The 25,081-nt window shown below is 38.5% G+C and overlaps 2 protein-coding genes across 9 annotated transcripts in view; both read right to left on the reverse strand.

The window, feature by feature from the left end:
• Window positions 1–679: 679 nt before the first annotated feature.
• pim2 (Pim-2 proto-oncogene, serine/threonine kinase) lies at window positions 680–10,232 on the reverse strand. Of its 4 annotated transcripts, none has more exons than XM_058784016.1 (10): window positions 9,690–10,232; window positions 9,379–9,479; window positions 9,237–9,287; window positions 8,527–8,747; window positions 8,279–8,448; window positions 8,015–8,191; window positions 5,343–7,795; window positions 3,397–3,460; window positions 2,094–2,222; window positions 680–1,079 (listed from the first exon to the last, which is right to left on the reverse strand). In XM_058784016.1, exons 1-7 carry the CDS (start codon window positions 9,751–9,753, stop codon window positions 7,647–7,649), a joined length of 933 nt encoding a protein of 310 aa, XP_058639999.1. In that variant the 5' UTR covers window positions 9,754–10,232; the 3' UTR covers window positions 680–1,079; window positions 2,094–2,222; window positions 3,397–3,460; window positions 5,343–7,646. The 4 variants fall into 4 exon arrangements, with proteins under 4 accessions (XP_058639999.1, XP_058639998.1, XP_058639997.1 ...); XM_058784015.1 differs by having other exon boundaries at window positions 2,094–2,266; XM_058784014.1 differs by having other exon boundaries at window positions 2,094–2,266; window positions 5,250–7,795.
• A 924-nt stretch (window positions 10,233–11,156) lies between these two features.
• Window positions 11,157–25,081, reverse strand: part of otud5a (OTU deubiquitinase 5a) — a 34,143-nt gene continuing 20,218 nt past the window's right edge. For 4 of the 5 annotated variants that reach the window (XM_058784007.1, XM_058784006.1, XM_058784010.1 and 1 more), the window contains 7 exons: window positions 18,400–18,464; window positions 18,150–18,306; window positions 17,741–17,889; window positions 14,792–14,977; window positions 14,019–14,226; window positions 12,985–13,101; window positions 11,157–11,723 (listed from right to left, as the gene is read on the reverse strand). In XM_058784007.1, coding sequence (XP_058639990.1) covers window positions 11,602–11,723; window positions 12,985–13,101; window positions 14,019–14,226; window positions 14,792–14,977; window positions 17,741–17,889; window positions 18,150–18,306; window positions 18,400–18,464 — 1,004 coding nt within the window. In that variant the 3' untranslated portion in view covers window positions 11,157–11,601. The remainder of the gene's footprint in view (window positions 11,724–12,984; window positions 13,102–14,018; window positions 14,227–14,791; window positions 14,978–17,740; window positions 17,890–18,149; window positions 18,307–18,399; window positions 18,465–25,081) is intronic. The other variant, XM_058784008.1, reaches the window with a different exon arrangement.

The raw sequence follows: 25,081 nt of genomic DNA on the forward strand, positions 1-25,081 counted from the left end.
ATATGGAGTACCAAGTAAAAACATGATATATACATATGGTAATCGTACATAGCTACCAAGTAGTGTGGTATTAGAGTGGTCTTGCCTCTGTATTTTAAAAGGGTATTACCATGGTACTTTTTAAATAAATAAATAAACAAATAAATAAAACATGGTACTACTGTTGATATCATATGCTATTTTCTTATATAGCCATTTTTATAACCGAATTATGCAACCCATGGAGGATTAAGGATTTGTTTTTTTGAAGGATTTTTTTTTCTCCGTAATAATAGAATATTTATAATATTGTTTTAGTAGCTACTGCACTATTTGTAAAAACATTTGTAGAATTACCATAGGCCATTACATTTAAAACTTAGTTTTAATTCTAAATTAAATCTGTGCTATCTTTAATGTTTAATTGACACTAATGTATGGACTAAACAGGTAACTAAAATATTGCTATAGTTCAGCAATAATTAAATATTACAAAAATCCATTGAAACTGTCTCTTAAGAAGTATGTGTTGCTCTACAAGAACCTCTAGATTTATTGCTTAAATACACATTTGTCCTCATAAGTGAAAATATCTAACATTGTTCAGATTTATTAACAGCAGATTTTAATTGTAGCCCACAATGTGCTAAAGCGACTTTATACAACAAAAATAAATGCAAATATTATCATAATTGCATAGTGTTTATTTGCTTTTTTTTTTACACAAAAAGACAGTACATATATATTTGCCACTAATTATGATATAATGGACAAGAGAGTTGTTTATTTCAAAACATATATTTTATCTATAAAATCACTTAAATGGAACATCTTATGACAACTGTCACATTACACTGTTCAATACACAAGTATTTACAGTGAAACAGTTCTGCCAACCCAAGCAATGTCATAAAAACTTGCTTCTCCAGTCCTCTGCATCGAGATGACAAACAGACAAGTAAGAACTTTAAGAATCTCTGCCATCACAACAGCAGACGTGGCCAAGAAATCAGACAACGTCCACACGTAGCTGATGCTGAGGATGAGCGATACATTCTGGATCACCAAAATCACCAGACTGATGAACTTCATTACCTTCACTGCAAGAGACACAGGAAAGATATTTAGATCCAAACACTGACAAATGCCAGCATTACGAACATTTCTCATTTTTCTGAATGTATCTAGTCACTTTCATCAGTTACAGACAAACCTAAACAGATGAATGTTTGCTTAACCCAGTGCAGATTATATTCACGCTGTTGCACGTAGAAACTTTTTCCTGGCAATCAAGTTAATTTATCAATGCCATTAGATTGAGAAATAATACTAGAATGTGACAATTAAAGCTAGACACATTATATTATCAAAAATATGATTGCACATGTTAGCCCATCTAAATATCACTGAAAATATGGGGGGGGGAAAGAAGTCTGGTTTCTGGAGTTTGACCAGTGGATGGACAGACATGTGATTATCTGGTTTCTCTGTTTTAGAGTGATCTCATTCTCTGATGGCAGTCCCACACTATAAAACTCCAAGGTAATAATATGGTACTTTCATAAGGATAGTATGATAGGCTAATACTTACCATGGTACTTTTTAGTACGCAACGTGGTATTCTTTAAACTACCATGGAGTACCATGTAATCACTTCACAAAAAAGTACATGGGTGACAAATGTTTACTATCACGACGCCAAACCATCGTGTCCTTAAAAGGGTAATTCGCTGCAAAAAAATGTTTTTTTTAAAATAATTATTATTAAAGCTGGCTGTCATGCAGTACAAACGCAATTTGTTTGAAAACAGATAAAAGGGGCTGTGGCGAAAAAAGGTTACGAAAACTTTAATACCCATAATGCACAGAGCTCGAGCACACTATCCGTGAGCGGGGATACAAAAATGCGGAAGTAGGATCTGTAGTTTTTACAACTTTTGATTGCTCCCGAACTTTTCCTGACAAATAAACGGGGATTTCTTGGTGCAGGTAACACGCAAAAATAATACACATTGCTCGTTTACTTATAACAACGACATTGTAACAATACAAAGCTGAATGCACCCTTTAAGCAGTCTGATGTTTGAATAAGAGGATGAAATTAGGTTTCTTACCGTCATTCAGTCTTCGGGTGGATGTTTTATCTTCAGTGCTTCTGTGTGGACTGACTGCTGCTGCCATCATCATAATCATCATCAAACATGAAGTCCAATCTGCCCACAAACTTTGATGATCCGCTCGATCTGTAATGATTACAGGGCTTAATGATGATTTCCCCGCCGCTGCTCTGTGAAACACATCAGATGATGTCGAGAGAAGGGTTAAAATCCCACTAAATTACTTCCCGGAACTGTCCGTTGGAGTTTTTTTTTTTTTTTATCTTTAACTAAATCTGATACTTTACTAGTGTACCACCCTCTGCTTAACTTATATTTAGCTTAACGGCCCTACTAATACTGTGAGGGGAAACAAGTACAGATAAACAAAGATTGCACCAAAGAAGTATTGCACTGCATTACAGGAACCATTAGGGGGCAGCAGCAGCACCTAAGAAATTCCACATAGTTGCAATCATAGGTATACATTTTTATGCTTGCAATTTGCTTATTTTGCTTTAAGGCTCAAGTTGTTGTCTATAGATAATCTAAACATAAATTTTCCAAAATAAGTCAAGTCGAGCTTTATTGTCATTCTGCTACATGTGTGGACATATAGTGGAACAAAATGTTGTGGTCTCGCAGAAACACAGTGCTACATACTAGTTAAACATATATGAATATACAACAATAGAAGTATAAGAAAAACAATTATAGACCTATACAACAGTTGACCATCTGACTATACATATACCTTAAATAGTTGACTACACTAACTGAGACTGTACAAAAACTTTACATAAATACTGTAAATAAAATTGAGCAATAGAGATCATTTGTACATGAAATTGTGCAAAAGATATATTTTGGGGGAAGCAGCGCATATTCAATATATTATTCAATATTCAACTTTATTTCCAGATTCGAGGTCCATTAGCAAGAAACACAATAAAACAAGACCAGTACAATACACATTAAAAAAGACAGTTACACCAATACTTCTTCATAGGGGACTGATATCGCACTTCAGTAAGCCTAGGAATTGACAACATTATAATATTGTTATGTGAATCGTCCAGCCGACAAATAAATTTATACAAAAGATTTCTCATTAAAGCACTGTACTCTTGCCTTACAAAATAAATCACTTGCACTGCTCCGTCTTGGTCTTGCATAGTGCAAGATTATTTGTAGTGCAATGTGCAAGTAAACATATATTATCAATTTGAGTCTTTGTGTGAGGGAATGTTTATAAAAAGTGTCTAGTGTACATTCAGAGAAAAGAGTGTGTTACTACGGGTGGTTTGTATAGCCCACTCACCTGTGTGTAGCACACTCAGAATTGGGCTTCAGATCCAAGATGGCGGCGAAGATGTAGAACATGTCTTGTTTAAATGGAAGGAAATGGAAGAAGAAAATAAAATTGAAGATATTCTTAGAGAACAAGGGATGGAAAGAAAAATACTCAAAGCTTTGTTTATGTTTCTTGAAAATACTGGATTAATAAGAACAATTTAGAAACGAAAAGGGTTTTTTTTATTTAATTTTTTCCCCCTCCCTCTAAATGAGTTAAGTAAAATATCCGTCAAGTCCCTCTACACACTCCTGTACAGTAGGTGGCGATATGCAATAATTACAAGTTGCAAAAGCCAAGAAAAAGAAGAAGAAGGAGGAGGCGGCGGCGGGGTCAGACTCTGTTTTTTTTTTTTTTTAAACAGTCTATGGGTCAGACGCAGCGGCTACTCTGGGTCCTAAAGACGGTGCTTTTATGTTTTTTAATCTCATCGCCTCCTAATAATCTCACTTAACCGCTAATTCATAAGGAAATCACTTCAAAACTATGTATGATCGCCAAAGCCTTTTGGAAATCGGCAGTGCATACAAACACCAACTCTCGCCGGCAGCTACGAGGCCTTTCGAAACCGCGGCCTCGTCCACTGTCGTTACCTGCACAAAGCGGCGTCTCAAGCGGTGTGAGAGAGGACGGAAACGCGGTAAGCGCGGAGGTAACGTATACGAGCTAACGTTAGGCTAAGGGCTAGCCCCAGAAGACCGGCTCTTCCAACACTTGTGCTCTCAAATGTTCGCTCACTACACAGCCAGAGATAAGGGATTGGTTTTTATTTTTATTTTTATTTTTATCCTCACTAAAACATGGCTAAAGGACAACATCCCGGACTCCGCCATTCAGCTGCACGGGCTAACCTGCTAACGTTACCAAGCGGACAGCGTTTCATCACTGTCTGGTAAGGCTTGCAGAGGAGACTTATATGTGTGTATATATCAACAAAGAATGGTGTAACAATGCTGCGGTAGTAGCAAAACAGTGTTCGTTGCTGGTGGAGTTTATGTTCGTGAAGTGTCGCCCAAGGAAGTTAACGGCCATCGTCATGTAGCTGTGTACGTTACATTTCCCCGTGTGCAAATGCTAAAGACTCGCCATCAGCAAGCAACAAACAAAAACAACCCTGACGCCTTTTTCATCATAGCTGGTGACTTCAACCTCGCAAACCTAAAGACAGTTTTGTCGAAGTTCTACCAACATGTGAACTTTGCAACAAGGGGGTTTGTTTATACAACAGAGAAAAACACATACAAGGCTGAACCCCACCTCGGATACTCAGACCACATCTCTGTTATGCTAATTCCAGCATACAGACCATGTCTGAAACTTGCCAAATCTTTTCAAATGCAGATCACAGTATCGCCAGACGATGCTACCTCAGCACTGCCGGACTGCTTCCAGGACACAGACTGGAACATTTTCAGGGGGGCAGCCACCTACAACCATCACACAGACTTATAAGAGTACACCGAAACAGTGACTGCTTGCATCAAGAAGTGTATGGATGATGTGACCGTCACCAGGACCAATACCACACGAGCCAACCAGAAGCCATGGATGACAGCTGAGGTTCACGGGCTGCTAAAATCTGAGATGAGGCATTCAGATCAGGAGATAAAACCGCAAGATGGCATCAAGAATGCAAAACATCAATATGCTCAAAAAAATCAACAATAATTTCAGTGACAGTAAAGACACCCGGACCCTGTGGCAAGCCATTCAGACCATCACTGGCTACAAGCCCCTGCCACAGGCCAGTGACGATGACGCATCCCTGCCAGATGCACTCAACCACTTCTTCTCACGATTTGAGATACAGAGCGACACACCAAACGACCAGGTGCTCTGTCTGTCTCCAGCTGACGTATGGAAGACCCTGTCCAGGAATAACCCATGTAAGGCTGTGGGCCCTCACAACATACCTGGCCGTGTACTGAGAGACTGTGCTGCACAGCTGACGGTTGTCCTAACGGATATCTTCAATACCTCGTTGAGCCAGGCAGTCGTCCCCACGTGTATCAAATCCAAATAAAGATCTAATTATTAATAAAACCAATGTTGAAGGACACACCAACAGGTGTCTATCATAGACTGTTAAAAAAAAAAAAAAAAAGATGGACGACGCACCTTGACTCACTTCCATTGAAGGAAAGTGAGGCCGCCATTTACAAGCACGCGCACCTTTTTTAAATCAGCCTGACTGCTCCAATTTTTGTCTGCTGATTGCCATACAAGAGGCTTGTGTTAAAATAAGGTAAATATAACTCCAATCTCTTCCTGAAGATCCCGAAAAAATCCCTTGACGCCTCAGAAGCTGTCAATCGTGACGTCACACTCCTGTTTTTATAGCATCACATAACTAACTAAAACCAACTTATTTAAAAAACGAACACTTGAACTTACATCAGTGTGATGTAAAAATCTACATCAAATGACAAAAACCATGTTTGAAAACAAAATATTTGAAGTGAAATTTAATTAAGTAGTTTGTCTCATGTCCCATTAGATTACATGGAGAGGGTGGGGTTTATGACCTATACTGGGACCAGCCACCTGGGGGCGATCGAGACACGATGGCTTCACTTTTGAGGACTAGTGTGGCACACTTGGGGTGTCTACCAGTATATACATTCAGGGTGTCAGTTGCAGGCGTTAAACGATGTGGAAAAATCAGTTCTGTGATTACAGTAAAGCAAGCACGTGAAAATGCGAAGAACATTCCTGCTTCACTTGTCGGGAATAACTAACCTGAATGGTTGGACTGGAGAGGCCTGTTTAAAAACTTCCTTGATGAACAGAAAACTATGATCAGTGATATGGCTTAAGTTTCTCGTTTTATTTCTTACTTGCATGAGCAAAAATGGATAGAAAAGACAAGACAGGTGTTTCTTTAAATATAGATACTTCACATCTATATTTTTTATTCATAGAATCTCTTAAATTAAACATCATGTGACAACAGCCACATTGTTGAATACACAAGTATTTACAGAAAATTGTTGTGCCAACCCAAGCAAAAACTGCAAGGATTTTTTTTATAACAAAAAAAAAATGAAAGAAAAAAGAAAACTGACTGTACCAAAAATACCCCAGTGTTTACATGGATGCATTACATGTTATGTTGGGAAAGGTCCAATTTGCACACATTCAATTTTAAAGTCTCAAATCAAACAATTTGAACATATCAATGCTGTTTTGGATCCAAACACACTAACAAATTTCAAAAAGATTTTTTGTCTTGGTTAACTCAAATCCATGTCAAATTAATCTGGCATTATGCATGTTTACCTCGCATAAGACAGTAAGGCAGATCTCTTTGGGGTGTAATCAGACAATTAGGAAAAGCCCATAGGCCCTTTTTAGTAAACATCAACAGTGGGTTAGTGGTTGAAACCCTCATGACATTAGTTAACATGCTGACCTTTGGGAACTTCCAACAAAATCACACATAGCTGAGTTCGTTCAGTACAAAGCGTCCTGACAACATTCTTTAAGTTACAGCGCAGGTATTTCGCAAACAATACCGACAGAAACCAAAAGCCGGCTTAGTAATGGCTCTGAGGAATCCATCTAGGGAATTGGTTCGTTTAGAGTAAACAGGATCCACAGGAATGTTCCTGTTCTCTTCTGTCGCACCTTCTTTGAGAGAGTGTGTTGATAAATGGGAACAGATCCACATGAGCCTGAATTATTGTTCCTCCAGGCCTCCCGTCAAAAGACTGGAAAGCAGATCCAAAGTCTTTTTGAAACCCCTTAGAACAGGGAGAGAATATCACCATACAGCAGAAACCTGTAAAACCAGGTATCATCGCAGTCTGCTAAATAACTGCAAGTCCACCTACTGTCATTTAAGTCAGTTAGAACTTCAAAACAAACAAGACTAACACAGTTTACTGCTTCTGAAATTCTTGCAAAAATAAATTAGTTCATGGCTGGAAAAAATAAATAATCAGCAATAAATAAAAAAGTTGCATTGAGCTGTGATGGTTGTAGTCGTGGGAAATATTCATTCATAAAGTAAACCTGCAGCAATCCAGGGCTATTCTGGGCGTCTAGAAGCATAGATCCCAAGTCCAAATGAAACGACATGAACGTTGAAGGCAGCCAAACAAAAAATAAATAAGGAAGAATCCAGAAGCCAGCAACTAGAGTTCAGGAAGTCCAGTGTGTAAAACAAAACAGTGTGTGTGTGAAATCTCCGAATCGAGTCCAAAATCCTTCAGGATTTAAAGGCTTGGCTTAATATTGCTTTCCGCTTGCAAATCTCCAATGTCCTCAGTGCTCTCCATCATCCAAGGATGCTGCAAAATCTGCTCCAAACTAGGCCGTTCCTCCGGCCTGTACGAAAGGCACCAGTGAATCAGAGACTGGCATTCTGAAATGAAAGAATAAATGTTGAATAAACCTGGCATCGTATACTACCAATGGCTCTGTGACAAACTGTTCGCATTCTGTTGTAATTAAATTTGCAAATGTAACAAATCTGCGTTGTTACATTGAAACCGTGCCTGCATAATTTGCAATCCATTTAATGTTCATTTTTGGGTGTACTGCCTCTTTAAGATAGTAGATTTCATTTTATTTGTGGGCTCACCTTTGGAGATGCGTTTAGTGAAACTTGGAGTGCCATGCACAATGTCAGCATCCCGCTCAAAGGGTATGTCTCCACACACCATGTCAAACAAAAGTACGCCCAGCGACCACACGGTGAGCGGATGAGCGCTGTAACGCTGTTGGAGGATCCACTCTGGAGGGCTGTAGACTCTGGTCCCTAAACAGACAAGAGGGGTCATTAGAAACTGCTCCAGATTCATGTTATATTCATGCATACGCAGTAACCAAACTATAGCTGCCTTACCTTCAAAATCAGTGTAAATGGAGTCCTTCAGTAGAGCACCAGATCCAAAGTCAATGATTTTGATGTCTCTGGTGCGGGTGTCAACGAGGATGTTCTCATCTTTGATGTCCCGGTGCACAATTCCCTTGGAGTGGCAGAACTGCAGGGCTTCAATGACCTGTTTGAAGAATCTAAAAAAAGACGATACTCATCAGTAATTGTGGCTTACTGTTAGAATCAAAAGTCAAAAGACTGTCACTTTTTCGCACCTCTGTGCAATGGGCTCCTCCAGGGCCCCACGTTCAGTGATGAAGTCAAACAGGTCCTGGCAGTGTTGGGGTTTCTCAAACACAATGAGGTATCCCTGACCCGGCATCTCAAACCAGTCGAGCATCCGGATGATGCCGCGGTGACCGGGTAGCGACCCCGACCCTTCACCCAGACGCAGGAGGAGAGCGATCTCCATGGGGACTTTGTTTGCTGTACCAGGCTATAAAGGGTAAATAAAAAACAATGGTCATTATTAACTTTAGATTTTGATTATTTTCTACCGGAAAAGACGTTATATTAAAAAAATTCCCTAGAAAAGTTCCACATAAGGTGCTGCAGGTGTAAACTTGGGTTTCTCCCTGGGTTATTAAAAGGGGAACTACAATTTTATCTGTCATATATTTTGGACCTATAAATATTCTTCTTGTTATGAAACCAAATATATCTCGTCTATCAAGTCTATTACTAAAAAACAGTTCTGACACACTTGGGAAAGTCCACTTAAGTTTCCCTTTTAGGGTGTTTTGAAAAATCCGAATCGTCACGCTTGCGTCACGACGCTGTTCCGGTAAAAACCAAAACAATCACAAGAGGGCGCTATAATTCCTATTTCTATGCTTTCATTGTTTGTATGCTCGAATTGAAACTAATGTAGCTTCAAATTCAACAAAACAAAAACACATTTGCATTAATATGAAGGATTACTCACCAGACTGGCCCACTGCTGAATTCTATCACAGGATATTTGTTTGATAGCGACCTAAAATGATAATAAAAGTAATTTAGAGGAGAAATTTATGAAGATATAAGCACGAATGTTTGCATTTTACATTGGAGTATATCATTATTACCTGTAGTCCGTCTGAAATGCGCAGTCCGGAGAACACAGAACCGAAGCCGCCGCTTCCCAGAAGGGATCCCATCTTATATTGCTTCTCAAAGTGCTCTTTAACTGAAAGTAAACACAATCAAATATAAAAAAGATGTAACGTAGCAACCAAGAATGCATGTCGGTCTAAATTATGCTTCTGGGTTAATATAGAATTTAGCACAAGCGCCATTTATTATTTAACGGTTGATAAAGTTCAAAATAATTTATAGGCGAATTCAAACATAGCCTTACAAACTATATTTTTCTTGTTCGGTGTTTTAATGAACTTACCATTTTTTGCTCTCACGCCTTCCAGCTGATCCGAACGCAGGTCAACAATCCTTTTATCCAACATTTTCAGTTTTTATACGAATAAAAACAAGTGATATCTTCAGCTAGTACAGTGCGCCGCCTCAGCAGAACATATCCATGGTAATCTGTTACGGTTCGTCAGTGTCTGTTTTCAGTTCAGTTCAAATTCCGCCGTTTGCAGAGAGCGTCTGCGTGGCCTCTGCTTCAAACACTCGCACACTTCTGAATCGTCTCGCAGTTTGTTGATGTTTTAAGTTTACATGCGTAAACACGCCCACTTTAACGAACCCGACCAATCGCTGCCAACACGCTTGTACTGTTTTGAACTGACAGCCAATCACAACGCTGAAAATTTAAACAAATTAATATTAATGAGCGGTGGTTAAAATTCTAAGAATTTCCACAGCTCTTACGCCCAACGTCCCTCAGAAAGCGCGCGCGCGCGCGCGATGACGGGAATGCCTTTCTCTTTTTTTTTAACGCGTAAATTTTGAATTCACTCATGCACTAAGACAAGATATTCAAGCTGTTTCTAATAGCATTTTTAATGAAACCCATGAAATAACCATTTCGAATAGACTGGAAGAATAGAATTTAAAAAGCAATTTGCAGAGATAAATGCCACTAGTAACAAATTAAACAGACATTAATGTCTCATAATTAGGTACAAATAAAACGGAAATAGATATTAGCAGTTAATACATTTTACTACTATTAAACGACTAGAAAAAAAACTAATACTAGAAAAACTGGAACAGGTAAATGGAAGTGAATCTAATCCCCGGTCCTCATATAGAATTACATGGTAAAATGTGGTCGTTTTTTTTTTTTTTTCTTAATTGAGAAATGTCGTACCCAAGTAACAAGTTCTAATAATTAATGAATTAGTCACACTAGTGAAAAAACAAAACAAAAAAACATATTAGTCACTATTGGGTTATTTACTAGTAATTAAAAAAAAAAAAAATGAAGTCAAAAAGTAGATACAACAGTGTAGCTGAAAGAACAGTCATTTAGCAAAAATACTGCACACATCTGCACATATAAATAGGGATAATCTTAGACCTGTTTGAAGGGCATAATGACTCATGCTTTAGCATGCTCTGCATATGGGACAGTCCCACATTTGCTATTTACAAAATCGAATGTGGTTTTGTCTCCATGATGATATACCAAGAAAAACGGAACTTTAATAGCTAAGCGATGGCGTTTGATAATGCTTTATATACAGATATCAGAACCTCACTTACCAGACTTAAATGTCCTAGTGATCATTCAAGACACTTGACTGGTAGATTTCAGCATTGCATTAAAATTGCATACATTTCTATATACATAAATATTCATACACACTTCGTTCTTTAATAAAACTCTTTCCACATTTAAGAGTAATAGTGAAGTCGTCAAAAATATCAAGACTGTATAAAAAGGATGCCAACAAATAAGTATATTTCTTCAGAAAGTTCTTTTTTTTTTTTATTCCAAGAAAAAAAGAGCATTTTCATCCCAAACAAGAAAATAAAACAAGATTATATTAATTAAGAGGATAAAGTATGACTTTTTTTCAATAATTTTTCGTTTCCCCATGTTTTCTATAATGATATCAGTCATGTTTATTTTCACATGCACCTAAAGAAGTCCAATGATGGTGTGAATGGTGTAAGAAAGAAAAGGAGTGGTTAGGTGAGTATCACAACAATGGGCCATTACTGCTGGATGGCTGAGGCCAGTGATGGACTGATGAACTGATTGATGGATGGATGGATGGATGGGTGGGGGAAGGAAAGGGAGGACAATGTGAACTGCATGATGATGGAGAGAATGTGACTGCTTTGATCCCCATGTATCTGCCTCCTGCTTCAGACGCAGATTGTGCCTCAACCCTCCTTTATCAACTGCTGTCTGGAGAAGGTTCTCTATGCATGGCGTTTTTCTTCATGCTGTCGAGGTATTCCTGTTGTGACACGGCCAAGACGGATGCCAATATTTCATCGTCTTCCCAGTCTGTTAGGCCTGTTGCAAAACAAGAGCAACAAAACGCATTATGATTTGCTGACACAGATAAAAACATAGCCTATTATATGCACAACAAATCGAATCATTTCACACACGACTGAATTTCTTATCTGAAGGCTTCTGCTCAAATGCTTGAAATTAGTTTAATAGATAACTGTATACACTACCTGTGAAAAGATTTTTATGTGAAATAAGTCTCTTCTGCTCACCAAGGCTGCATTTATTTGATCCACAATATAGTAAAAACAGTAATATTGTGAAATATTAATACATATTTAAATAACTTATTTTTATTTGAATATAGTTTAAAATGTAATTTATTCCTGGGATGCAGAGGTGAATTTTCAGCATCATTACTCCAGTCTTCGGTGTCACATGATCCTTCAGAAACCATTGTAATAGGCTGATTTTCTGCTCAATTATGTTGCTTAACGTTTTTGTGATGTATTTTTTAAGGATTCTTTGATGAATAAAGTTCAAAAGAACAGCATTTATTTGAAATAGATTTTTAACATTACAGCAAATGTCTTTATCATTAAATTAGATCAGTTTAATACATCCTTAGTGAATAAAAGTATTAAGTTCTTTGATTTCTGAAGGATCATGTGATACTGGAGTACACTGAAAATTCAGCTTTGCATCCCTGGAATAAATTACATTTTAAAATATATTCACAATATTATAATAATAACTTTTGACCAGTAGTGTCTGAAAATGATTTTCTTTATCAATCTAAAACTATTACATTTTTAAGGCTGATCATATTGTAAAACCAAACCAGGTAACAAGTGTGCAACATACATAGGAACTTCATAAAAAGAGTCTTTTATTCTTTAACACCTTTACTATTATCAAATGTGCATAACAGCAATAATAAAGAATGAGTAGGTGCGCCCATCTTTTCAGACTGATGTATATCCATTACAAGAGTTACAATTGTTAAAAACATTCCCTCCCTATTTGCACCTTCTTAAGTTCTTTAAGCTGATGTCAACAGTAGCTGGGGTGTGCCGATACTCAGCTGCAATCAAGTGTATTTAACTGCACATAACGACTGTACATGCTGCTTTCTGGATGAGTGCTGGGTACAATTCACACTGAATCACATGGATCACATCACAGATTCAAGCTGTGTGAGACGCACGAGGAAGGCGAGCGAGCGCCGTGATTAACATGGCATTCCTGAGCCCTGGATTCTTTCATACTGAATCAGGCAGGACAGCTAGACAGATTGGCAAGCGTGACTTCACTTCCTCACCAAAAGCAGTAGGGGACATCTCTTGCATAATGGCCCGATAGCCCAGTGCTGGATACAGAGACACCAGAGAAGACGAGGTGGGTCTGTCTGGTCCAACACAAGCCTGGTTACTGGGACCTGAACGGCGAGACAGAACACAGGAAATCTTTATTTTGAAAGACTAAAGTTCAGAGATCTATGTGGCTTCTCCTGCAGTGCTTTTGGGTGAATTTCATAAGAAGATCGCACAAACTTTTTTTTTTTTTTTTTTTGCATGGTGACATTAAAATGAAGCATATTTACCCACAAATAGTCATCACTGTAATGCATCTGGACAATTTAGTTTTGAGGGTTTTTAATTACTTAATTATCATTCTTAATGATAATTCTCTGTATTATATCATTATTTTTCTCATGCATCTATTACCGTAATTGCTGTAATACTGATTTTTACATTATTATTTAATGTATTTGTATGTTTACATACATTACCGTTTCAAAAGTTAGAGGTCACCAAGATTTTTGGGAAAAAAAATGTTTTTCTTTTTTATTTAGGAAGGAACTGTAAAGGCATTTTAATCTTACAAAAGATTTCCATTTCAAATAAATGCTGAACTTTCTATTCATCAAATAATTCTGGAAAAAATGATCATGGTTTCCACAAACATATTAAGCAGCACAACTGTTTTCAACATTGATAATAAGAAATGTTTCTTGAGTATCAAATCCGCATATTAGAATGATTTCTGAAGGATCATGTGACACTGAAGACTGCAGTAATGATGCTGAAAATTCAGCTTTGTTTCACAGAAATAAATTGCTTTTTAAAATACATTCAAATAGAAAATAGTTATTTTAAATTGTAATAATATTTCACAATATTAATGTTTTTACTGCATTTTTGATCAAAGAAATGCAGCCTTGGTGAGCAGAAGAGGTTTCTAAAGGTAGTATACATAATAGAATTTCAACTGCACAAACAGAGGAAAGGTATCACACAGTTAAACTGATAGTTTTAATGACACTGTCCTTATTGCAAAACACTGATAACAGACCTGGTGCACAGGGCGATGGGGGTTTGGATAGTGCGAGGGTCGCTCCGGCCGGGGAGGGGGGCTTGGCGGGTGTGTCCGAGTGCGAAGGATCAGGAATCTCCGGAGAGGGGGCGGAGCTGCGCTGCCGTGGTGATCGGGCATTCCATTCTTCCAAACCACTGGAGGCCGCAGCCGTGGCGGAGCTGCACGTAGCACTGGCCTTACGAGGCTGAGGGAGCAACAAAAGTAAACACGTTCATTCACAAATGATAAGTGAACAGGCCCTTCGTATCTTCAAAGTTTGTTTTCAATATTTCAGAAAGTAGGTTTATGTAAGGTGTGTGTAAAATGCTTTATGTTTGTTTGCTTAAATCAAATGACAATTTTCTTTTTCTTTCTGATACACTGCTGTCAGTCAGTTCAAGAAGTGATTTATAAGAAAGCCTATAGTTTCTGTGAAGAATGGTCGTCTTCACAGCTGGCTGAAGTGTGAAAACAGACCACATTGGCTGCAGGTATCTGCGTAGCCGATAGTCTTAGATATGCGTGTCTTAACCAAGGAAAGCACTCATCACAGCTTACTTGTGACTTTCTGAAAAAATTCCTATGCGATCAGCATTAAACCAGTGATTATTTTATGACGCCAAAGGTGTTTGTGAACTAATTATCGCACGTTAACTACCTGACTCCTACTGACAATCATGATGATTAGAATAGAAATACAGCTTCTGATGGAATGAGACATGATGTTAGGTAGTTAGTAGGATTAGCACTGAAACAAGCAGGTTCCACACCTGTCGTGCCTGTTTCTCCTGGTCTCGAAGCCACTGTAAGTATGATTCTCTGGCCACCTGCTCTTCTATGGCCTCATTGGTGGCTTCCCAATCTGTGGCCCTCTTCTTGTCCTCAAGCATCTGTTGCTCAATCCAGGATTCCTCTGACGTTTTAATGGCATTCTTCATGAGTGACTGGTCTGCAAACTGCGTAGAGACAGAGAGACAGATACAGAAGAGGGGTTAAAGGCCACATTTTAACCCTCAGGTGACAGGTGAGAATGTTTTCTGCTCAAGCACCTTGAAGCGGAGTTGATTTGTGGGAAATGGAGAAACATTTTCCCCTATATGCTAATTGAGCAATAAATCATTTTCTAAAAGTGGATAAAAGACACTCATTTCATCTCAGAAATACAGAACGCATCTCATAAAACAGAGGGTTTTGACTCAGCATTCTGACTGGAGGAGCTGCATTTGACAACAACTGTAAACAACCTACATTTAGGCTAATGACCATAATGACACAAATCTCCAGAATACTTGATTCTGGTTGGTCAATCACAGCACTGAGTAATCAAATATTTTTTTGTCTCTTATATCACACTTTCACCTCTTTTCTACGAGTGAAAACAGTTAAAAGTTGGATGGCTGGATTAATAGAATGACAGATGGAACTAAAGACAGAAAGAACATACAGATAGATAGACAATCAAACAAACAATAGATAGATAGAATGAATGGACAAACATCAGACTGACAGAATGAATAAACAAATGATAGAAAAAAATTAGATAGATAGAATGAATAAACAAAAAAGAATAATACACAGAATGATAGATCCAATGAATGAATGGAATGATAGAACAAACAATGACAGATTTTTTTGTTCACTCTGGAGTGAGTGCAAGACACAGCGCAAAAAATGCAACATGCTCCATCTTGAGACAGTCTTTATAAAAATAACTATTTCAAAAACGTGTGATGTGGAGCTCTGCACTCCTGTCAAGCCAGTTGTGACAAAAATAGTATGTAGGCTTACTATGATTATTGACGTCAGCCTGTCATTTTCTTCATAAGAGACAGTTACAGAGGAGGGGTAAAGGACACAGCGTTGCCCCTCAGGTGACAGGTGCGAATGCTTTCTGCTCAAGAGCCCTGAAGATGAGTCGATTTGTAGAACCAGGAAAAGCACTGTCTGCTACATGCATATTGAGCAACAAGCCTTTTTTAGAAACACTTAAGAGTAGATGATGGACATCATCATCATTACATATCAGAAAAACAGAATGCATCTCATAAAACAGTGGGTTTCTGATTGGATAAGCTGCATTTGACAACAACTTTAACTACCTATATTTAGGCTAATGAACATAATGGCACAACTCTGAACAAATTCTGATTGTTTAATCACGGAACGGAGTAGTCAAAAATTTGATCTCTTTTCATACAAATGCAAGTCAAAACGTTTAAAAACTAGATGGATAGACAGATGGATGAATGGATTTTCTGAAGCATTATTTATTTCCATAGAAGATGTTATTAAGGAAATATATGAGAACTTAAGGTTTTTTTTTTTTTTTTTTTTTTTTTTTTTTTAAGAATTGCACATCTTGGAATTTATATTAAGGAACTTATTTCTTAAGACGTTTTTTGTGAATCCGACCCCTGAACTGCTAACACTGTAACATAAACAGGGCTGTATATATATCCGTTCCCCGATGTATGTCTATTTTTCTCTTGCTGTTCTCGCTGTGCTACATGTCCTCTGCTCTGGAACAGTGCGCCCGTGTCCGGACAGTGGCTCATTCCCCGTCTGGACAGACTGTTATACTAAACTAACTGACCGCGATATGGGGGAGCTCTTGGAGGATAAGATCTCGATGCACGTTAAATGCCTGAAATAACACACTTTTTAACTGTATGATGCATTTCCTCCAACAAACTTTGCCTCCATGTTGTTAAAGTTACAATGCTATTGATCGATACTTTAGGAGAGTGATAATGGAAATGTTCACATCAGCATTCCCTCTTAGCCACAAATTAGTCGGAGAGCTCCAGCACACACACAAACACACTGCGCCTCTGTTTTTGATAGGAAGGCATGATCTGTCTTTGATCTGCCCGGCTTAAATTATCACAAGGCATGTGGCACGTAAACAAAACAGTGTGCTGCTAATAGGGCTCCCCCAAAACCACCGATGTGTGGAATGTTTCCCCCCCCTCTTCCACCCAGAGCAGTCTGGGAAATGGGACACTGCGGGTCACACTTTGTTGTCTCTTTGTGGCTTTGATGACGACTGTCGCCAAATTCAAACTGTGGATCAGCTGACGGAACTGCCTGAGTGAATGGGAGGAACAATCTGACGAGACACTGTTTTCAATGGACTTCCTAATTCACAAACCCACAATGACTTTGTTAAACATTCCTGAATAGGAAATACAGGTCATTACTGCATTTCAAAAAAATTAAACATGTTAAAAAATGGCTGTTCTTACACAAGCAGATGGAGGTGTACGTGCAGGAATACACATAGACAATAGTAACACCAAAGTGCAAGAGCAATTAGCATATTTCACATTGAAAATGCAGCACAGTTGCAAACAATCAATAGATATTCTCACCTAAATGACAAAAAAAAAAAAAAAAAGGACTTCTTCATTAATGGATCACACTATGTTACTAAAAGTATGGATCTGTTACTTATTTTTAATACAGTGATTTGTATACTTTTTGAAAGCAATGTAATACGGTCCTAATAAAGCAGTTAGTAAAAATACTTTATTTATATATGAAGAGTTCAGATGCAAAAGCCTCTTAGTGCCATCTGAAATTTTCTTCTAAAATGAGCATTTTTATTATGCTCCTATGTGTAGGTTCAGTAATATCAATTAAATTACTGAACCTGCACGTAGGAGTCTGATAAAAATGCTCATTTTAGAAGAAATTTTATATATATTGCAGATACCCACCCCTGGTTTGAAGGCAGGAAGTCCGAGCCCAACTCCAATTGTGGCTTTGTTGGGATTCACTACAGAGTTGTAGTGAATGTTCCGATGGTAACTAACTCTGATTGGCTCGTCGTTATTTTGATGGATGCCATGAAACGTGTTGATTGGTTCTAAAAGAAGCCATCAAAATAACATTTAGAAACAGAGAACAAGGAACAAGATTTACTTCTGCATCAATATAAGAGCAACATGCATCACCACAAAGGCTGTTAAACATATTGCATGTAAATATAATTCCTTGAAGTACCAATAAATTCATGAAACAATTTTCAAATTGGTCATCGCTATTTACTAAGGTACTTGCATGGTGGGATATAGTGAAATGTATGAAATTCAATTTTATGGACACTGTAATGCAAATTCAACTCACCTGTGCCGTACTGATAAACTTCCACTGGCCGATTGTACATCTCTGCCATAGCCTGCATCTCAATATGGTTTCCATGACAGTTGTTCTTCCTCTTTCTGTTGATGTATGTAGTGAAGTCCTCTGTCACATAGTTTGAGAAGTAATCTGCATTTTTCATCTGCAAGTAAAATCATACAGAAAGCATGAATTTAATTAAAACACGATCAGGTTTTGTACACTCTGAGGATACCAAAGAAAGAACATCACATACCAAGTAATCCATGCAATGTTTGCGGACGACTTCGTGCATATCTTGGTCTCCGTAAACCTGATCAGCTGTAGAAAGACGATGACACCAACGTTATTTGCAAATGAACACAACTTTTTATTGCACTTTCTTCAATTTCTTGTAGTGTCTCTGCAAAATAAAAAGTGATTTAGTTATGTACACAATGTCACTTTTGCATTTATTTCATGCCACACGCTGTTTTCAGTGAACATAATTTATTTTTGTTACATTTATGTCTTCACTTTTAGAACATAAAAATAACAACAAAAACTAAATTTAAAAACAATACTGTTCATGTTCGTTATTAAGTTAGCTTTTAACACATAGTGTGCAAGTAACGACTGAGTAATCTTGAGGGTTTTGACAGGCAAATTCTGTAATGCATGCATGCGTGCAGGGCTACATGTTTCGTTCCGCAAGCACCACTTTTGGCGGGCTTTATCATAACCATTTATGTGCTTTGTGACTCAAAGCAAGACAAGGGGGCCAAATATGGTGCAGATGTAAACAAACGGGCATACGAGCTCCGCTCAGAGGCCGACACCTTTTCCTTTCAATAGCAGCGATATGCAAATGAGCCTCAGCCTCAAAGCTCATTCCGGCTAGTCACATGACCACTATCCGCAAAGATTCTGAGAATCTCTTAGTCAATTTCCTCTTTCGCAGTATCGGCCCACTTCTGTTGTGACACTTCTGAACAGACTGAGGAAGTTGCACTCGCCTCGCTAAAAAAAAAAAAAAAAAAGCTTTAAATGAGACTTCAAACAAACGCACCAATACAGGTGCTTTATTTAAAGACACTTGCACTTTTTTAGTTCCCTGAAGAGGCCCTGTTAACCTTCCTATACGTTATCTGATACAATGGTGTAGGGTGTGAGAAAGAGGATGTTGTTGGTGGAGAAACTTTGGTTTAGTTCAATGTCTAGTTGAATATCCTACTGCAAAAACTTTTCATTACTGCTATTATGCTCTGCAATTGGCACTGACTGAACGCTCTGTACTTCTTAGGATATTAATTTCATTTGAAAAAACCTGTCGTTCTGTTCCCAACATTAACAGTAGTTGGCATTTTCTGGCAGGTCCATGTTGTTTTCATGAGCTAGCTATAGATGTGAATCCCTAGGTTTTTCCATTTATGAATGCTTAGAGCTTTTCATTTGAAGGTGAATGCTGTTGGCGCACCACTACGATTCAGTTCTGAAGTCAAGTAAAAATGAGCATTTAGAACAATAAAACCTTTGTTTTTACTTTTCTAAATAGGTTCAGTGAGCTTGTAAGACACAGGTACATTTGTTAAATTCAGGACCTTGACATTTGAAACTAGGAAGATCTGAGCTCAAACACAGGAGAACAGCAGCTGGAGATTCGGTCTGCTTTTGGTTCCCCATTTGGCCTGTTGTTGGTATTTCCATCTGTCTTACCCTTTCCATTCATTACAGCACGGTGCAGTGGATAATCAGACCCGTTGTCAGTGGGTGCCGCGGGGGAAGGTCAGGGATTTCCCTTCGCTCCTTTGCATTATTCTGACTCATGTGTGATGATAAACACCTGCCTTCGTTTTTTTTCCTGATTTCACCCCAAATTTGAATAACAAACAGCTTTACTATAGTGGTGAGTGGTGCTGGCACGTGGGGCCGTGCACTCGGCTGGAACTTTTGCATGTACAAACAGTGAGGAGTACTAAGGAAAAATATTTCCTTAAGTATATGTTGACCTAAATTGCATCTTCAACATTTATACTTTGGGTTAAGGGTTTTTCAAAACTGCTAACTTCAAAGGTGTAGTCCACCCGAAATGTTCGTCCTCACTTACTCACCCTCATGTTGCTCCGAACCTGTATGACTGTCTTTCTTCTGTGAAACACAAAAGAAATCTTGAAGACTGTTGGGGACCACACTGACTTGTTTTATGGACCAAAAAAACACTGAGACACTTTTCAAGATAACTTCTACAGGTTTGGACTGACATGAGGGTGAGTAAATGATGCCAATTTTTAATCCTGAACCACGCTATGGACATGAATAAAAGTCACATGGCACATTGCCTTTCGAGGTTCAAAAGAGCCTAAGGCCAATAATTAACCACCTAGAACAGCCTAGTAACCACAAAGCAATGCCTTAGAAACAACTCAGAACACCCAAGCATCACTGGCGGTGGGATTTGCACATCTGAATAAATACTTATTCAGACAATATAAAAGGTTTCCCACTTCCCAGTATTTACTAAGGTGTTCTGAGTGGTTTCTAGGGTGTTTCCAGGGTTGTTCGTTACTAAGTTTTTGCCTAATGGCCAGTCAAAAGTACCCATTTTTACACTATTTTTCAGAAGATTACAATTGGTGAGGTTTTTACAATGTTTTTGAAAGAATGAAAAGTGAAAGTGACGTGTGGCCAAGTACTCGGAATTTGTACTGCATTTAACCCATCCAAGTGCACACACACAGCAGTGAACACACCAGAGCAGTGGGCAGCCATATTGCTACACCGCACGGGGAGCAGTTGGGGGTTTGGTGCCTTGTTCAAGGGTCTCACCTCAAGCCCCGTTCATATTAGCAGCGACTTTTGTCTGAGACTGGCGATGAGGTCGCTAGTGGGCGTTCCCACTACTGGTTGCCTTGACAGCGAATCAGGTTTCTTGCCACTAAGTACAAACATTTTGGAGGCAAAAGACTAAATATAATCTAAAATCTAAATTAAATCCGTACATACAAACAAAAATGAATGAGAAACAGAGCCTACTTTTTTCCATTGCGTATGTTTATATACGGCTGAGAGGAGAACAATCACATGAGCTCTTCTATTTTCTTTCCTATTGGATGTCGCTCCCAAAAGTCGCTCTTCATTTGCATAAAGTTGAACGATTCTGAACTTTGTCGCGTCACTGGATACACCCCATCCGGTCACCAATGGTCGCTATCGCTCACGGTCGCACGTGTCGCCGAAAATCACCAGCTCTCCATTGAAATTAATGGGATCATGTCGCTTTGTCACTTGTAGTGTGAACGGGGCTTCAGTCTCACCTGGTTATTCACTCCCTCCACCGACAATTCCTGCTGGACCTGAGACTCGAACCCACAACCATTAGGCCACGACTGCCCCCAAATTATTTTGACAGAAAGTACAATTAATAAATATTGTGAGATATTTTTTGAAATAATTATTTTTGCCTTTATGATGATAGGACAGTGTAGAGATGACAGGAAGCGAAGTGGGAGAGGGGGTGGGGGGATTGGGGAAGGTCCTTGAGCCGGGATTCAAACTCGGGACACCCATAGTGCAACGACGCTAAATGTCGGCGAGCTGCCCACAAGGCTATTGGCGCTGATATTGTGAAATATTATTACAATTTAAAATAACTGCTCTATTTTAATATATATTTAACATGTAATTACTAATGCTAATCTGGTGCTCAAGAACCATTTCTTTTTATTATCAATGTTTGAAATGGTTGTGCTGCTTAATACTTTTATGTAAAACTACGATACACTAAAAAGTTCAAAACAACAGCATATATCTGAAATAGAAATATTTTGTAATATCATACAGTGGGGCAAAAAAGTATTTAGTCAGCCACCAATTGTGCAAGTTCTCCCACTTAAAAAGATGAGAGAGGCCTGTAATTTTCATCATAGGTATACCTCAACTATGAGAGACAAAATGAGGGAAAAAAAATCCAGAAAATCACATTGTAGGATTTTTAAAGAATTAATTGGTAAATTCCTCTGTAAAATAAGTATTTGGTCACCTACAAACAAGCAAGATTTCTGGCTCTCACAGACCTGTAACTTCTTCTTTAAGAGGCTCCTCTGTCCTCCACTCGTTACCTGTATTAATGGCATCTGTTTGAACTCGTTGTCAGTATAAAAGACACCTGTCCACAACCTCAAACAGTCCAACTCCAAACTCCACCATGGCCAAGACCAAAGAGCTGTCAAAGGACACCAGAAACAAAACTGTAGACCTGCACCAGGCTGGGAAGACTGAATCTGCAATAGGTAAGCAGCTTGGTGTGAAGAAATCAACTGTGGGAGCAATTATTAGAAAATGGAAGACATACAAGACCACTGATAATCTCCTCGATCTGGGGCTCCACGCAAGATCTCACCCGTGGGGTCAAAATGATCACAAGAACTGTGAGCAAAAATCCCAGAACCACACGGGGACCTAGTGAATGACCTGCAGAGAGCTGGGACCAAAGTAACAAAGGCTACCATCAGTAACACACTGCGCCGCCAGGGACTCAAATCCTGCAGTGCCAGACGTGTCCCCTGCTTAAGCCAGTACATGTCCGGGCCCGTCTGAAGTTTGCTAGAGAGCATTTGGATGATCCAGAAGAGCATTGGGAGAATGTCATATGGTCAGATGAAACCAAAATAGAACTTTTGGTAAAAACTCAACTTGTCGCGTTTGGAGGAGAAAGAATGCTGAGTTGCATCCAAAGAACACCATACCTACTGTGAAGCATGGGGTGGAAACATCATGCTTTGGGGCTGTTTTTCTGCAAAGGGACCAGGACGACTGATCCGTAAACGAAAGAATGAATGGGGCCATGTATCGTGAGATTTTGAGTGAAAACCTCCTTCCATCAGCAAGGGCATTGAAGATGAAACGTGGCTGGGTCTTTCAGCATGACAATGATCCCAAACACACCGCCTGGCAACGAAGGAGTGGCTTCGAAGAAGCATTTCAAGGTCCTGGAGTGGCCTAGCCAGTCTCCAGATCTCAACCCCATCGAAAATCTTGAAAGTCTGTGTTGCCCAGCGACAGCCCCAAAACATTACTGCTCTAGAGGAGATCTGCATGGAGGAATGGGCCAAAATACCAGCAACAGTGTGTGAAAACCTTGTGAAGACTTACAGAAAACGTTTGACCTCTGTCATTGCCAACAAAGGGTATATAACAAAGTATTGAGATGAAATTTTGTTATTGACCAAATACTTATTTTCCACCATAATTTGCAAATAAATTCTTTAAAAATCCTACAATGTGATTTTCTGGATTTTTTTCCCTCATTTTGTCTCTCATAGTTGAGGTATACCTATGATGAAAATTACAGGCCTCTCTCATCTTTTTAAGTGGGAGAACTTGCACAATTGGTGGCTGACTAAATACTTTATTGCCCCACTGTATATGTCTTGACTGTCACTTTTAATCCATTTAATGCATCACGGCTGAATAAAAGTATTACTTTCTTGTGTCAATCTTGCCTATGCGATATTCTGATCCCAAGATACATGTTATAAATCTACACCCATTTTATGCAAGCTGTACCCTTTATAATTTATCATGTGCTTTATTTATTGAAACCTAGTTGATTTATTTTTTGCGGCATAGAATAATTTGAATGATCTCATAAATATAAATACAATTTCTTTATTCTGATCACGCAAACAAATATAGAACACAGGCAAACATTACTGTTTACATCCACATAACTGTCTCAACAGCAGTGAAAACCACAACGATCACCCAGCAATAGATAATTTCCCAACTCTAAAAGCGAGTGGTTGACCTCTCCGCAGCCAGCGGACACACTGATGAGAAGAGGTCGACAGTGAATAAAAAAGCGGTAGCTGTACCACGAAAGAACGATGCCGCTGATAGAATTCATGAGAAAAGAGAAGAGCAGAGGTCCACCAAGCAAGAGCAAAACCACAAGCTCACTTCCACTAATGTAGGCCACAGATAGTGTCTCGATTCTAAGAAAGGGGCAGGCCCAGCCTACAAAAGAGAGAGCTTAGACCTGCCCTTGAGGTCTGGCGGTCATCGATAAGGTTTATCCTCAAAAAGCAGGGCCACTGTGACATCACAATTAGAAGAATCGAATTTGAAGATTCCCAGGAACTTTACACACTCTACGTGAGTTTAGGAGCTTCATTCACGTATTTCAGCAGCAGGAAACGTGTCTTATGTAAACTATGGACGCTATGAAGAGAAACGCAACTGCTAAAATGAAAAGACAGCTCAGTATAAACAACACCAACAACCTATACCAAACTACTGGGGTAGAAAATATAAGACCACATTCAAAATCTGGGATAACGTTTAAGGATTTTGAAAAATGAATTAGAAATTCTCAAGATTATGAACTTCTGCATTTCTATGGCTAAATGTAAGCAAATCCCAATCATGCTGGAGAACATGATTATCAGGTTTTGTTCATGTCACCTCAAGTGCTGCTGTCATGAAAGCAAATTCCAAAGCAAAATATACATTTTTCAATTCAATTCTCACTCAAATTGTGTTTAAAATGTGTAACCTAAATATTTGTAGGTTAATTCATTTCTAGCGATTATCGTCAATTTGATTGCACAGATACTATTTAAACTAAACTGAGCTAGACAATGACATCTCTGAATTCAATAATGAAATGCCTTTAACTGAAAATTGAGTGTTTAATCTTATCATTATACATTACTGACACTCTATCCCTCCAGTTTGACACTGTTAAGTGCTTTGACACAATCTGTATTGTTAAAAGCGCTATATAAATAAAAGTGACTTGACTTGTAATCCAAATGTATAATCTAAATATTTGATTAAAAAAAGGAAAAGAAAGAAAAACTTTTTTAGTGGTCTCAAATGTTTGGATTGCTATTTTTACTGTGCAAATATATGTTATTAAAGCAATAAACTTTTACAGCAATTTTAACAAAGTTAAAGCA

Source organism: Onychostoma macrolepis, chromosome 08, assembly GCF_012432095.1.
Source record: "Onychostoma macrolepis isolate SWU-2019 chromosome 08, ASM1243209v1, whole genome shotgun sequence".
Classification (NCBI taxonomy): Eukaryota; Metazoa; Chordata; class Actinopteri; order Cypriniformes; family Cyprinidae; genus Onychostoma; species Onychostoma macrolepis.